This window comes from Micropterus dolomieu, linkage group LG10 (assembly GCF_021292245.1).
Source record: "Micropterus dolomieu isolate WLL.071019.BEF.003 ecotype Adirondacks linkage group LG10, ASM2129224v1, whole genome shotgun sequence".
In the NCBI taxonomy this organism is placed as follows: Eukaryota; Metazoa; Chordata; class Actinopteri; order Centrarchiformes; family Centrarchidae; genus Micropterus; species Micropterus dolomieu.
The window spans coordinates 21,738,992-21,754,951 of record NC_060159.1 but is presented as its reverse complement, the minus strand read 5'-3'; the positions used below and the strand labels follow the sequence as shown (position 1 = coordinate 21,754,951).

The following is a 15,960-nucleotide window of genomic DNA, read 5'->3' as shown; positions in this document are numbered from 1 at the left end:
ACATGCACAGGGAAGAGGAACAACGGCAACCGCAAAGTCACCTTTTACAAAATGGCTGAGTTGGACCCTTCTCTCGCTCTCTTCCACTTTAACATCTCTTTATCTGTCCCACACGCTAAGACACACACACACACACACACACACACACACACACACACACACACACACACACACACACACACACACACACACACACACACACACACACACACACACACACTCACGCCACACTACCCCAGGCAATGGTGTCATTCTCATATCCAGAAACAGTCTCCTTTTCTCTGTCGCCCCACCTAGTAAACACACTGGTTGCTATGGCACTGATTATACGGCGTAAAAATAAAAATAAGTCTGCTTTGTGGGGTTCAAGTGCTCTCACAGGTACAGAGGGGGTTTGCGGACTGTATGGACTGTATAAGAGTTCGGGTCAGGGTCCTTTTTTGCAATTCAGTCAGTCTGTTTGGATGTAAAATTATTTCTTTTCAGCTGACTGAAACTAGAACTTTAGTTATGAATTTATTAATAATTGAATAAAAAGACATTGAATGAACCTTCAGAGGACAAAAAAGGTGTTTTAGTTTTTGTATTGTTGCAGAAAATCCACATCTGAATTAGTTGGATTGAGATCAAATTGCCCAAAACCCTCATCGTGTGTTATGTTGTGTTGGCAGTTACCACCCCTGTCCTGGAAAACTGTGATTCCAGCATGTCCATGTTTACTTCCTGTTTTCAGAATTAATAAATTAACAAATAAAGAGTCTTAGATGAGCCTCAGCCGTCTCCATGGCGAGGCTCCTCCTTGTAATAACAGGTGTTCACACACGCATACACACACCCACACTCACACTCACCCACCCCTAAACAGGATGTGTTATTTCCACACACACATCAGGATGACTTGTTCGGGACAGTTCAGGTTAGTGTTACATTTCAACATAAGATAAATAAATGACAAGAAATATGAATTGTCCCAAAGAAGATACAGTAATGCATGGGAATTAACAAATCCTTTCTGAGAGAACACACACACATATCCACACACACACTCCCAAATGCAGCGCTCCAAGGCACGGGGACCGGGTGGGTGGGGGCTACTCAGTCTTTTCTGTTTTCCCGTCTTTGCTCTGGGGCTCGGCTGTTTTCCGGAGCTGCGTCTTTTCTGAGGTGTTGTTGATCTGTTGGTCGGTGGGTCCGCTTGTTTTCCCGCTCGAGTTTTTGTCCAAGTAGTTGAGCATCTCACTCAGGACTGTCTGGAAGGTGCTGAGAGCTGCGCAGACCGCCGGTGTGCCGAACCCATGAGTGATCAGACTGTCAGGGAGGAGACATGAAATGAAGATCAGAACAATGACAAATCTTTGTTTCATTCAGGGGCAAAAAAAGTGGTACCTTTAGGGTTTGTAAGGCGTACTGGTTTACTTAAGAAGTGCAGATGCCTCTTTCTTTCCTCAGTTTTTACACCTGCAGAGAAACTTTCCTCTCCATGCATTATGGAGCGTCTAATCCTCCTAAAAGAGTTTCTTTAGTTGGGCTAAACCCTGTCAGATCAGAGTTTTAATGTCCTGTGATGTTCTAAATGCTGTTTCCAGCCTATTTCTACAATAATTTATGGAGAACACTAACTACTACAGCTGTATTCAGCAAATAAGCCTGAATATGTCAGATTTAACATATTACCTAGAGATTACAGCTGAATTGATGAATCGATTAGTCGATTGTTAGACTGACCAAATAACCAGCAGCTATTTTGATAAACGATTAATTATTGAAAAATGTTCCCTTGTTCTACATTCTCAGTTGTGAGGCTTTGCTACTTTTCTTTGTTTAATGTGAAAGTAAACTGAATGTTTTTAGGTATAGGACTGTTGATTAAGGAAAACAATACATTTGAAGGTTTCCCCTTGGGCTTTTAGAAATTGTGATGGGCATTTTTCACAGTTTCTGACATATTATTGAAAATAATCTTCACTGAAAATAATCCTTAGCTGCAGCCCTAAATCAGATATTATCAGCCAACCAGCTAAACCAGTTTGTCCACCCTATAAGATCATCAGGCAGAGCTAAATGTCTGGTCACCTCTCAGCACAACCTTTAAGCTGCCAGAAGGAAGCTGCTGTTCATTCTGTCTGTCATAACTGTGTTCATACAACTGAGCTCAGATCATATTTCTCTGCCCAGCACTCTACTGTACATCTCCCTTTGGAGGTTTGATAAAAACTTTGTATATTCTGCAAAGGATGACGCCACAGATGTGACATTTCTGCTAACAAGCCACTGTTCCCTCCTCCTCTGTCATTTGTGCCAAATAACAAACTGCACAGCTGCATCTTTCGAAAATGGCAAAGCGGTCGGAGCCAAAACGGAGAGCAGCCGGGCTCTGCAAGAAAACTGACTACACTCAGTACTTTTAATTATTTAGAGTCATTTCAGATTGGACATGTGTGTTTTTTAAAAAGTCCATTTATTCTGTATAAGTGTGTGTTACCTGAAGTGTGTGAGGTGTCTCTGGATGTCCAGGTCCAAGATTGGGGTCGGTCTGGAGGAGCCCAGAGGAGAACGATCTTGGCTCAATAAGTCCTGGAACTCCTTACAGATTTGCCTGATAGACAGAAGGAGGGAGGGAATGAGGGTTTACCATCTGTCTCCAACACAACCGTCGCAATTTGTTTCTTTTTCTTTATTTCTTTTTTTTTGCACCCATCCTCATCTATTTGGATCAACCCACATGTAAATTCCACCTAGGAAGCGATTAAAGGAAATACTACATGCATGAGCAAGATAGTTTCAATGTCAATCCAAAAAACAAGGAAAAAACTCAACAATCAAAAATTCTGCAAATGTAGTTTCAATGTTGGCTTTCAACATTGATCTAAGCTGTCTTTTTTGGATTTTATCCAGTGTTGAAATCATTGTTTGAATGACTTTATGGGAAAAGGAAAATCAACTTAGCTGGAAAAGAGTGGGAGCTGTTTCCCTTCAGCACATTCAGTACTTAACGTGCAATAGTGCTTGTAAGAATTCACTGCACACATATAAACAGCCTGATGACAAAAGCCTGATAGTCTAAAGTGTGTGAGCACAATATCATAGAATTCAAATCAAGTAGATGCTCTATGCATGAAAAGTGTGTGTGGTTTGGAGTTGGAGTTTGTCAAACCTCATGACAACACTTTCCACCTACTGTGCATGAAGTGTAGACTTTTATGTTCTTCTTGTTAATCAAACCTTCCTGAAAACTTTTCGCGGTTGTCTGACTCTCACATACTCAATACAACCACTAGCATTTTTTTGTTGAACCAAGCACTTTTAAATCAAAGAATTGGTGATACATTTTTCTTGGCCCTATTCCAACTCTGGAACTGATTGTGATTTTCACCCACACATGAAGACCTGTAGACAAACACTAACTTTAATCCGGACCTTTTGACATGATGGGTCAAGAAATGAAAACCAGATTCAGCAGAATTTCAGAATGTTACAAGAACAATTTAAGCTCTAAACCGTTTCAATGTGTTATGTGTATGAATGTGTGTGTGTTTGTATTCTCACTTTGTAGCCAGAACCATTTTCTTGCGTGCGCTGGTTTCTTTCGGCTCACTGTGCTGCCTCGCCAAATGTTCCCCCACTGCCTTACTAGGAAACTCTGTCTCACAGGTGTAGCCAAAGTCCCTCGCCAGGTGGAGCGCCTCACCTGAGCACAAAACCAGGAAAAAGACTGATGAAACAAGTGCTAAAAGGATTCAAAATAAAAACTGTAATAGGAAATTAATATATCCAAAGACATACCTAAAACATTTTGGATGTTTTTGCAAAGTCCCTTACCTTCCACCAGGGAGGTGAGCAGCGTGACGTTGGCAGCTTTCCTCCGTCCTGCAGGCAGGTTGAGGCCTAGACGGTCTAATTTCTCACGAAGACACCGGCCTCCATTCTTAGACTTTGCTCTGTGGTAAAGTAAAATAACTTTTTTTTAACACCACATGTTCCTCACCATCACACTATTACATTTTATAAGACACAGAAAGACTGAATGCCTCTATCACATTATCATTATTGATCACCCGATAATTTTTCATTGAGCCAAAATACAAATAAAATCATCTGGCCTCCTTATTCTACAAACAAATGTTTTATTTAATTAAGTCTTCCAAATAAGGATGGAAGAATATAGATATGCTTTGATTTGACAGGCATAAATTAAGCATAAAATCAAAGAGTATAAAATTAAAACATGTCAACTCATTATATATTAACTATGCTTTCTTTAGACATGGATATGGTTACATGTCCCCTTGAGTTTCCTCTTTCATTGTTTGAGCATTTGTCTCTTACCATACCCAAAGTTCTATTTTGAGGAGGAAAAACGGTCCCTGTCATTTCTTTATCTTTTATGTGAAATTTTAAAAACACACATGCTTACTTTCTCTCCGATCAAACTTATAAATATAAATAAAAAGACCCTTTTGGGACATTTTGATTAAAATGATTGAGGTTTTTCTATCCTTCTGTAACAAACCAGTGTCCAGGCAGAGGTACGTTCACTGAAAACAAACTTCTGTACATGGAAGTGATTGTGGTTCTGATACTATGGCAAATCACACTATATCAACAAAACACAGTTCAGGTTTTCACCTGTTAGAATCATTTCTGTGTTGTAGATGTGATTTATTCTCCTCCAGATAAGGATCAACACCTCTATTTGCACGCTTTTTTTGTTTTGCTCTGTTGACGCCTCATCTTGTAGGACCAGCCATATTCTCTCTGCTCTCTCTCTCTCCTCTTCCCCCTTCCCTTTCTCTCTGCCTCATCAATAATACAGCGCTGGCAACTCTTGCTTTCCTCTGGTTCCTCTGATCCTGGCATGCTTTGGCCTGGTCTCGCCACCCTCTGGCTCCCTGGGCATGGCGGCGCGTGCAGCCCCCAACCCCTTTTCGCCTACAATAGTCTTTGTGGACGCTACCGTATATCCTCTGTTTCATCTGAGGGCTACACAGACTCAGGCAACGTTCACCAACCAGATTTACGCTTTAGAGACAACCTTTTCACTTTCAAAATCCCTCTCTTTCACACTTGCCTCTTTACTTCAATATTATTTTGTTACAAGACAGACAGAGGGTGGACAAAATAACTTAAAGATTTAGTAATCTAATACAACTCAAAAGAACAACCCTTCAGCTCCCTCTCTCAATCCTACTATGATCATTGATCATTTATCATGACTTTGTCCACAAGTTGTTGATTTATTAGGCTATATTTCGTCGTTGTCGTTATTGTACACTGCCAGGTGTTTCCGTTATATCTTCGCACCCCTTCGCTATTACACTTACACCCTTTATTCTTATATAATATTTCTGCTGCAAGATGGACCCAATGTTTTTAAAGTTTTGTGTCTCTCATTCTCCCGGGATGATATGAACAAGTCAAGTTCTCTGCAACAGCAAGATGAAATGGTTCTACATGGAGTCATAATGCTGCAATAAGATGAGATGACTTTTAGACATTTAGCATGTAAAAAAACCCCCCACACAACTCTTTTATTTGATTTGTCTTTATATCAACAAATCAGTATACTCTCTTGAGTCATTGTAGTTGCATTTAGATCCATTTAAGAAGCTGCCCCAGGCGTGCAGTCACATTTCTGCGCTGTGTGCGTTTGTACTGACCTGCGCAGTATGCCGCCCAGTAAGGAGGCGTTGAGGCACTCTGGTGGGGACAGTCTTCTTTTCACCTCTGCGATGGTGACTTTGTACTTGGAGGTTGAGCTGAGAAGTGACAGTCGGCCCGGTACCGAGCAGAACAAATCTGTAGGGTTCACCACACATGTCCCCCCTGCACACAAACACAACACACTTGTCAGAACAAGGTTCAGCACGGACAAACAGAGCTGTTGTGCACTCACCATCAGTTGAGACACTGATTTAGATCTCAAGTCCACAAAATACACAGTGAGTACATTAGCACAGCTCCATGTCAGCCTGCAGTAAGACAACTTCAGGGGCCAGGAATGGTCTGTTTTACGTCATTCAACTGGAAAAAAAGTGACCATCAAATTACTGCGAATGGGTAGGCCTGCATAATCCAACTGTAAACATGCTGTAAAATCTGTAAATATTTGTGTTACAACGTTCTATAACTAACTACCTTTCTTTTGTAACACACCATCCACTTTTCTGTTGACCTCTAAACTGAACACTAATTAATGATATTTTGATCTGTCTGTCCTATAAAAACCATGTATCTCCAAAATGTCACCTTTACCTGAACTAATAAAAACAGCTTTTCTTTTTCAGATATCCTCATGGAAATGTAACTAACAAGTTTCCGGTCAATTTAGTTTGCTTTGGAGAAAGCTTACATGGAGATGTGTTAATGAACTGGCTGTGTTTTTTTAAAACCTACAAACTCCACCCATGTTTCAACTGATGCAGGAGCGAATATGGGGAAACTATTTCTCTAATGATGCTCTGTTTTTTCAGCAGATAAACCAACATGAAACTGAAATAATGCAGCACAACAGGGGAACCATTGAACAAAGAACCGTGGAGCAATCCACCAAGTTTCCAACCTAGTGCTACTCTTGGTTAGCAAATGCTTTCTATAAATTAATGGTGAAATTATCTATGTGTAGCAGCATTTCTACTTCTGTGTACTACTGCAGGATCTAGTGATCAAAGTGGTCAAAACATCATTTACCACAGCCTCCGTAGGAATGCTAACCCAACTCTTGGCACATTTTACTCTGTATTGCTAATTGTCTAAGAGTGCACAGCTTATAATGCATCAAACATTTGTGTTGTTTTGGGAGAGTTCCTATGTAGACATAAGCTTGAATATTTCAAGGAAATTGTGCAGGCAGATTTATAATAGTGTTTTTATTTAGTTCCATTATGCCAATGACAATATACAGCCATGAACAGCAGTTATATTCAGAAGAGTTTTGGTTAAACATGTATTTTCACACTTTTTTAGATTCTGATCAGTAGGGTTTCAACACAAGTGGCTTTTCTCAAGTTCTGTAATGATAATAATGCTAATAACAACAAAAATGGCCTTTAGTTTGAGAGATACCTCATTTTGCAATGAATGTTGCAAGTTATTACAAGAGCTGCAAGAGCATTTTTCTTTACTTTTGGTGTAGGTGTACTGAGTGTATCCAATAAAAATCCATTTAGATCTTTAAAAGCCTAGAATCAGGAAATACATGTACATTTTGGTCCAAAAAAGATCTAATGCATTAAAGTATAAATGTATCCACAACCCATCCATCATTGATATCCAGTATTGAATTCATATTGTTCACAAAACAGTTTGAAACATGTTTTGTGGAAAACACTGAACCTTCATCAGATCCCACGTCAGAGACAAGTGTGTAGATATTAGCACCATTTTGCACCTTTGTTTTCAGAGGGTGGCTTTAGCTGTGTACAAACTTTGCATGAGGTCTCCCTGGTTCTTACTTGTAAGAATTACACATTTCAGGAAATTATACAAGTTATAAAAAACAACTACATGTCTGTGAGCAGAACATACAGGAAGTCTCTTATCTTTTCAGGTGCAATAATGTAATGTGTCAGTGGAGCCAGTGTGCAGTCGTATCTACTGTCAACGGAAATGTCCTTACAAGAATAAATGCTGATCACTAAATCTTTGCCACTTGTGTTATAACAAAATAACTTGATAATTTTTTTTTGTTGCTGTCCTAGGAAAACCTTGAATGAAGAGAAACAGCACTGTTTTCAGCTTTGTGACACATTTTTTCACATAATCCAATTGTTTTTAAAAGGCTTAGTTATCTTAAGAAGTATTTGTCTTAACAATTATTCATTTTAGTTTAGCCTTTCTGAACAATTAAAAATCACCAGATATGTGTTTTTCACTGGACAACAAAGTCTTGCTGGTTCATAGCCTTTATTATCCTTGTACACTCTTCACAGTATAGCTGTAAACATAATATATGATTAAATGTAATTTTAATCAAAACTTAAAGCAGAAGAGTCCATAGAAATACATAGGATCAAGCATCTACCATCACCATTGGCAAGATCAATGTGTTTCGCTCAGCACTTCATCAGACTTCTTTCCACTAGTTAAATATTACATTTACATCTTCTTTTTTTTTCTTACTAGGCTATATACATATATTTATATTTCTGTTTCAGCTCAATATTTGTCTGTATGTAAGAAAAGGCTGCTGTAATCCTAGGAGGGGAAAACAAAACCTCCCTTTAATCACCTTCCACCAACCACCAAGTTGATTTCATTGTGGACTTGAGGCTCCTGAATGTGTGAATAAATGATTGTGGTTGTGATAGTGAAGGCTCTTTCACATTATTAATTGCATCTGAATCAGTGTTGCTGGGTCCTCCTGGAATATATCGACTGCTCTGAGTAGGCCTGTTATTATTAAACTTTCACTTGAACTAACGTCCCAAGCAGCTGAAACGCAAGGTTTCTGTCTGATGTACTGTAGGCTATATTCTATTATTCATCCCCCTCATTATCAAATCTAACAGCAGGGTGTGTCGCTTTGTTATTAGGCCGTGCTGGATATGATGGAATGAAGAAAAGGGATGCCATTTAGGCCGAATAGAACAACGCTGCGGGCTACGATTGTCTACACATGCCAGTTTTTTTCGGGGCAATGTGGACAATTTCGCCAAGAGCTAAGCCTTATATATGACCAACTGTAACCTATATTTTTGCTCTAAAAATCTATTATTCACAATCAGCAGAAATGTGCTAGTTTCGTATTATGTTTCTGGCCGCAGGAAGGCAGTCAGACCTGTCATCAGAACATGTCATCTGGGTTCAGCACCAGGGACAGCGGCTTCCACCTTTCATTTCAGCACCTGGACAGCGACTCGTGCCTGCAGCACAACCGGCCTCATCATAATGGTGTGGTAACAAAAGCCTGTTGTAGGCTACTGCAGCGGGCAGCGCTTTGTACGAGGCTGTATGTGACTTGTATTTCACTCAGGCTGTCAAAAATGGACAGTTGCAGGTCGAGGGAATTGATTGATACTATTGGTTAAACTTGGACTCCTTTGTGTGCGTGTGTGGTGTGCGCGTGTGAAGTCCGGCTCGTCTGTGTCTACCCTATTTGTGACACAAACCGGGCGGACCTGTCTGTCAGACTCACGCGCTCTGACAGGGGCGCGCGTCTCTGAAAGCCGCGGGTTCACATCATATTAATTCCCCTAAAAATGTTTTGATTCAAAGTAGTTTGTATTTTATGTTGCCAAGGGCAATCGAAAAGAGCTATTGCCGGTAGTGCAGTCAGTGGAGCGCGCGGGCCCAGAGGCGATAACGGTATTTAAGCAACGGAGAGTAGCCTCAGGCTGCGGCGCGAGCGGCGGGCGGGATCACACGCGAAATCAAGCGCCTTTTACGAGTTTGCCACGAAAATTAAAGAAAAAAAGACACGGGCCAAATGTCATTCTCCTCATATTTTAACAACAATGTTTATAGCTCCAAAAAAGCCCGCCAATGTCTTGACAGAAAAGAGAGAGGCGCGTACACCGGCTGTAGTGGCGGGGGCGAGCGCCTGACAGATCAGCTTGATCTGAGGCTGCTGCTAGAGCTGAACTGGAAAAGGGATAGCAGGGTGATTAAAAACACAGACGACTCCTCCTAAGTAGGATCCGCGTTTCTTGAGTGATTTTCTTTTGAAAAAGGTTATGTGAATATTCATGCCGCCAAAGCCGCAGTCAGAAAGAACAACATTAATATGATCTCGGCTGAATCCGGGGCCCCGCTCGGCATTAGCATATCAAAGCGTCCGCCCGAGGCGAGAGAAGCTATCGATACTGGAGCGGGAGGTAAAGCAAAGATTATTGGTTGTGATGGTTGCAGCGGCTGAGCTCAGGGCCAAATACGGCGCACCATTAACGGAAAGTGATAGCGAAGGGATTCCCGCGTCAATCCGAGAGAAAAGCCCCAACACCTAGGCAGAGCTGATGAAAAATTAAACCCGAGACACAACCTTCCTCTCTGTATGGAAAACTAGCCTACTACACATAGTCCCGACTAAAAAAACAGAGCAGGCTTTGATGGACCAAAAGCAGATCCACAGCGCGTTAAAACTCACACTCATGAGGAAATTGGCTGGCCTGCTATGTGTTGATGCAGACAGAGTCCACATCCACATCTTCACCCTGAAGAGTCGACCTGAACCGGCTTCACGACCCAGCCTTTAAAAGCTATAGGGTAATTATACTGTATGTGATTAAACATGGCCTTCAGGTACATGCAAGAAACAACAATTAGGCTACAGCACTCATAATTATTTATGTGATGTACTTTACATTAGAGCCTACAAATAAATAAAGGCTACTAGTCTACATAAAAGAAAAATATAATGAAATAGCTTAGAATTTACCCAGAAGCAATGCATGGTAACACTGAGAACAGCTAGATTCATTTTGTAATAGGCCTAGGCCTAAATGAACGTTATTTTATATTTTCTGTTAGCATACCATCCGATTGAATTGAATCTATTCATTCACAATAGACAGAAACCTATAATTTAATTTCTAGACGATTGGTTTGTTATATTAAGCATCACAGCCTTTTAAATGTTGTGACATTATACATTATTTCAATAATAGTAAAAGTTTGATCATAAATAATTGGGCTATTCCTTGTAATAGTCTGCGTGTTTCCTACTTGATTTTTATTACAAAAGAGAGATAAGATCATCAACAGTAGTGTTTGGGGATATGATGAATTTATGATCTCAAAATAAACATACATACATATTATATTAAAATAGCGTAGGCTGAGCCTACCTTTGTTTTACCTTTGTCAGTCTGTTGAAATGTAGCCTACAGGTTTGACTTCAAAAAGGAAATGTCTATATGTAGACTATTGAAAGGCTATATTTAATATGTCAAATGCACATTTAAACATATAGCCTACTATCAAATCGGTGGCTATAAATGAATGACTGCTGTTGTGACATATTAATTTTCTTAGGAGAAAAAGTCAAAGACAGTGTTTAGGCTGGAAAAAGCAGACGTAGATGTTGAGTGACAGTCCATTTCATTCTGGAAATGGGAAGCACCGTCTCTGCGCGTGTACACTGTGTTAGCGTTTAAATAGGCGAGAAAATGGGGCCGTTCCTGCTGTAACGTGTTGACAGCAGACAAGAGAGCAGTGTTCCGCCTGTTTGTCTGTCTCCTCGCTCTCTTGTCGTGTGGAGCCGTGAGTGTTCACGGCCTCCGGTGCAACAACAGAGAATTAACAGGGCCTTACCTCTCCGGATGACGCCCCCTTGGCCATTCAGCACGAGCCCACACTGCGCTTCCACGGAGCCCTGCGGAGACACGCACTCATTAGGATGAGCAGGGAGGTGAAATGACTTCACCCAGATTTTTTATACCGCTAGAGCACAGTTTAACCAGCTATCAGGCTCCAGAAACAGCATAAATGAATGGCGTTTCTTTCGTTTTTCTTGGGAGCTGTGATGCTTTATGGATATCCAATTGATTTGTTTCTTCAAGTTCTTATTTAGCCTACCATTGCACACCAAACATTCATCTTTGAGAAAAATCTTACTGATCAATGAAACTTAGACCGTAAAATCATGGTAATATCAGAATAAAGAAAAGTCTGTGATTAATAGACTATTTAATGATTATGGCAGCACTGTTGCTGATCTGCAGTGCCCCTGCTCACTAAATGTTCTGTCCAATAGGTCAGTGGTCTTATACCTTGTGTCCACAAATTCACAAGCCTCATGGTAATGAAGTCGTTATTTCACAAGCAAACAATATTAGATGTTAAAAACATTTCTATGTAGCAGAATACGTTATTTGATTCTTCCTGTGCAATTAGTCATCTTATGACGCCTCAGATGTGCGACCTCTTTGGATGGTCCCGACACACAGTTGCATATAGATCCTTTAGGTTTCCTTACTGCACCTTGAAGTTTGGCAATTAGAGCGTCCACATGGCCTATTACCTTTTAAGCTATAGCTTCTAAAACACACCCTCCTTTGAAAACAATTTTCTAGTGGTGGAAGCCTTTTTGTTAGAAAGTCTTGGCCTACGTTACTTAGCAGGCTTTGAGTAAAATTGAGGGCAGAGTAAAATGCAGCTCACGGCTCACACAGAAACGAGCTTAATTTGAAAGGCTTCAGGCTGTAAGCGAGGACAGCACAACTCTTCCAGGCTGAAACATGAGTGTCCACAGTTTGCTGCAGCCACCAACCTGTTGGGGATAACTCTGGAGCGCAAGCAGCCCACAGTAGCCTATATAGGCTAAGGCCTATATATTTGTGGATAGCCTACCTGTTACTGCTGCCATTTTGGTCCAGATCACACTCGCGTGCTATCAACAATGTCATCAAGAAAGGAGAACACGCGCTTTTTTATTTAGAAAACGCTTAATCCCCCGTGCGAGCCTCGAGGCATGGCCCACGCAGAACCCCCTGATTAAAATAAACCTGAAAAAAGGAGCTTGTTGTAGTTCTTTCTTAACCAGCTCCTGCTCTGTTCCTTTTCTTCTATTCCGAAGCTAAAGTGATTATAAAATCAATATACAAAACGCAGAGGTCTTGCATGAATTAGCTTAGTGACGGGAGAAAGGTGTGGCAGCTGCTTTTGTTCAGCATGAAAATCTCTTTAACGCGCTCAAAGATGCGACCGGGCTGCACGAGACCATATGCGCATCTGTTCAGTTCATACATCCGCCTCTTGCAAGCTCAGGTTCACGAGCCGTTTCTTTCTTTCTCTCAATAAAGGGTCAAACCTGTGCTCTTTTCATGTGCCAAAAGCTTAAGATAAATATAGTATTTGCCATAACAACGATCAACTTTGAGCCTCTAGGTTTGAAAAATAAAATAAAATAAAATAAAATAAAATAAAGACAACATGACTTACTTACGCTATGAATTTTAGACTATTAGAATTTAATAACATATGTTACTTAGAATAAATTGCATATTGTTGTCATTATCACCCAATTAAAATTATTAAATTTCACACAGAACTTGCGTTTAAAAAGGTCCATGATGACAGAGATCAATAAAACAATAATTAAAAATCATGCAGGCACAATTATAATTTCCTAAACTCGCTGTAGTATTTAGGGACAATTACGTTATTTGTAAATTGAATACATCATCATCTTCAAGGTTATACTGCCACACCCCTTAAATAGCCTATAGTAAAAGAAAATGAATTCGCCTAAAAGAAAACTGACTTAAAAATTAATAAATCAGATTACGCTATATTAATTTTTTTTAGCCTATCAAAATAGTAGTTATTGTTGTTGCCAGTGTAAACATTAGGACACATTAGGAGCGTGTGTAGCGTAATTACAGCTAATAATGTCGATAAAAACGACACTGTCTCGAGCTGAACTTGAGTGGAGCTGGTAAATAGTTAACTTGACTGAAATTATGTGTCGCTGTCTTAAATTGTGTTTAACTAGAGGCGTGTTTTAACCAGCTCAGATGTCGCTGCATAAGCAACAACGTTGATTGACGTTAAGTCGGTAATTGGATAAACTACGGTGCTTTATGGCGCTTGAGCTGGGCATTGTGCCTTGAACCCCGATCCGTTAATCCGCCCTTTACCGGAGAATAGAGCAACCAGCGGCTTTTCTTTGCCTCAACAGACAGCCGGACACACTCTCTGTCTCTCTCTCACACACACACACACACACACACACACACACACACACACACACGCTCAAGAACCGTGCGAATCCGTTTTCATCTTGACCATTTCTTTACATCGAAAAGAATTATGTAAAATATGGGTCACGTGTGTTTCTGGAAAAATAAAGGGCGGATTTCACAATGGGATTGTATAGACTGCCAGTCAATTAACCTTTAGAAACAGGCATGCCTTTCAGAGGAACTGCACCGTGTGGACTTGACATTTACTTAGCCTGTTGTAAAGTCACGTTTGGTTTGGCAACAAAATTATCTCAAGAATGAAATCCAATATTATTTACTCCAAAGTAGGACAGAGGCAGTGGCTGGGGATGACCAACAGGCCAAATGTAAGACAGACTTGTCAGTGTCGACAACAGACAGATGAAGCAGACAGGCAGACAGACAGACAGACATCTGGCGCTGTCTTTCTGTTCAATATTTTGGAATTGCTGTGTTGCTGGTACAATAGAGGGAGGGAGGGGGGTCAGTAGTAGGCCAGTGGGGCAGGGATACTCGGTCTTGTGGCAGCGCTAAGGCTATGTTGTCCTATCTTATCCTATATTATGGAGGAGTGTTAATAAACCAGAGATGAGAAGCCGAGGGAAATGAAAGAGAGGGTAGAAAAGAAAGGTGTAGTTGGATCTTCGGCCTTGGGGTGTTGTGAGACTGTGAATTAGCGGGGGAAGAATGATGGAGGCCGCCGGTACCTGCAGGTCGTCTGACGCAGACGAAGGGAGACCCAGACCGGCGCCCGGCAGCAGCCTCTGGTCCGGGTGGTGCATACCGACGCCGTAGGCCTGGGAGCCGTGTGACGTCATCAGCGACAGGTCATGGCGCCGGTAAGCGTCGAGGCAGCCAAGCTCGCGCCTCTGCTGCTCGTCCAGGCAGGAGGACTTGAGGGCCGAGCGCGCGTTGTGCAGATTGATGAAGTCGGCGGGCTCTCCGTGGTGGATCTGCTGGTAGTACTGGCCCGAGTGCAGCGAGTTCAGCCCGTAGGCCTCCGGGGCCACGGCCGGGTGGGAGTGCTGGAACTCGTAGTGGAAGGACTGGTGGTGGAGGGGCGTGTACTGGTGGTTGGCCGAGAAATAGGGCGAGGCGAACTCCGTCCCCGCCGGCGCTGGGTAGGTGAGCGGGGAGGAGGAGGAGTAGGCGACCGAGGAGTTGGCCACGGACTCCAGGCACCCGAGCTGCATGAGACGGTAGCTGTTTGATCCGTCGTGACGTATCTACAAGATAATAAAGAGACGGGGAAATATATGAGCCGTGTCATTTAGCATCAGCCGGTGTCTCCTCTTCTCTGCCTCCCAAACACACTCAAAAACACAACTCACACACTCAAAGCGTTTTTTTCCCACTTTAAACCACCTGAAGGAGATGTCATTTCCACACGCCCGGGAGGGGAACGAACGCACGGCAACAGGAGCCATCGGTATTTTTCCCCTCCCTTTGGCATGCCTGTCACTCTCCTCGCAGCGTTTAAAAGGCGTGCTGTTATATATTATTATTATTACCGAGCTGCTGGCAAATGTACTGTCCCAGCTCTCTCGCTCATTCCGGATGGGAGGTAAGCAGAGTGAGACACAGCGGAGTGTTCCGCCCTAAAATGTTCTAATCACACTGTTACCGGCTCACACACGAGCCTCATTTGCTTCCACACACTAATAAAAAGCCCCGTTTTTACCGGCAGCTGCAGTGAGATGCACGACTCATTCCTTCCCTCCATGCACATGTATATATATATTTTATCCACGCGATAGGCTACAGTATTCCACTTAGACTTCTTGAGAGCTGATGCTGTCTCGAAATGCCTCCATAACTCACTTTAAACCAAACAACATTTCTTCCTCTGCACATTCTTCTATAATTTCATAAATTAAAAGGATGTTAAGTAAATAAATTAGCCTACCTCTGCGTCGTGGACAAGTCCGGGGAAGGTCGCTGACATTGTGCTTTCTCCAAAGTAACCCGTGTTTTTTTTTCTCCGCTCTCTGGCCCGATCGAATAATAATAAAAATGCGTTAAAATCCTGAAAAAGCGAGAGAAATGGAAAAGTCCCCCCTCGCGCGCTCTCGGTAACGGCAGAAAGCTGGCGGAACGCGAGCGTCTCCCCTCTGCACGGACGGGGCTGGCTCACGGATTTTGTACTTGCAGGGTATTTCTCGGCTGATGTCGTAGGTCCCTTGGTAATATAGAAGTTTTGAAAATTAAGCATCAGCACTGAGGAATGGGAGGACAATAGACGGAGCGGAGCATCCCAGGAGACAAGGAATAAATATTGTATCTTCACCTTAATAAGGAACCA

At 41.8% G+C, this 15,960-nt stretch overlaps 1 protein-coding gene across 1 annotated transcript; it reads right to left on the bottom strand.

The window, feature by feature from the left end:
* Positions 1-583: 583 nt before the first annotated feature.
* On the bottom strand, positions 584-15,603 carry tfap2d (transcription factor AP-2 delta (activating enhancer binding protein 2 delta)). Its single transcript, XM_046061420.1, has 8 exons — positions 15,565-15,603; positions 14,366-14,884; positions 11,248-11,308; positions 5,658-5,823; positions 3,820-3,938; positions 3,547-3,688; positions 2,483-2,596; positions 584-1,308 (listed from the first exon to the last, which is right to left on the bottom strand). Exons 1-8 carry the CDS (start codon positions 15,601-15,603, stop codon positions 1,092-1,094), a joined length of 1,377 nt encoding a protein of 458 aa, XP_045917376.1. The 3' UTR covers positions 584-1,091.
* Between the last annotated feature and the right edge of the window lie 357 nt (positions 15,604-15,960).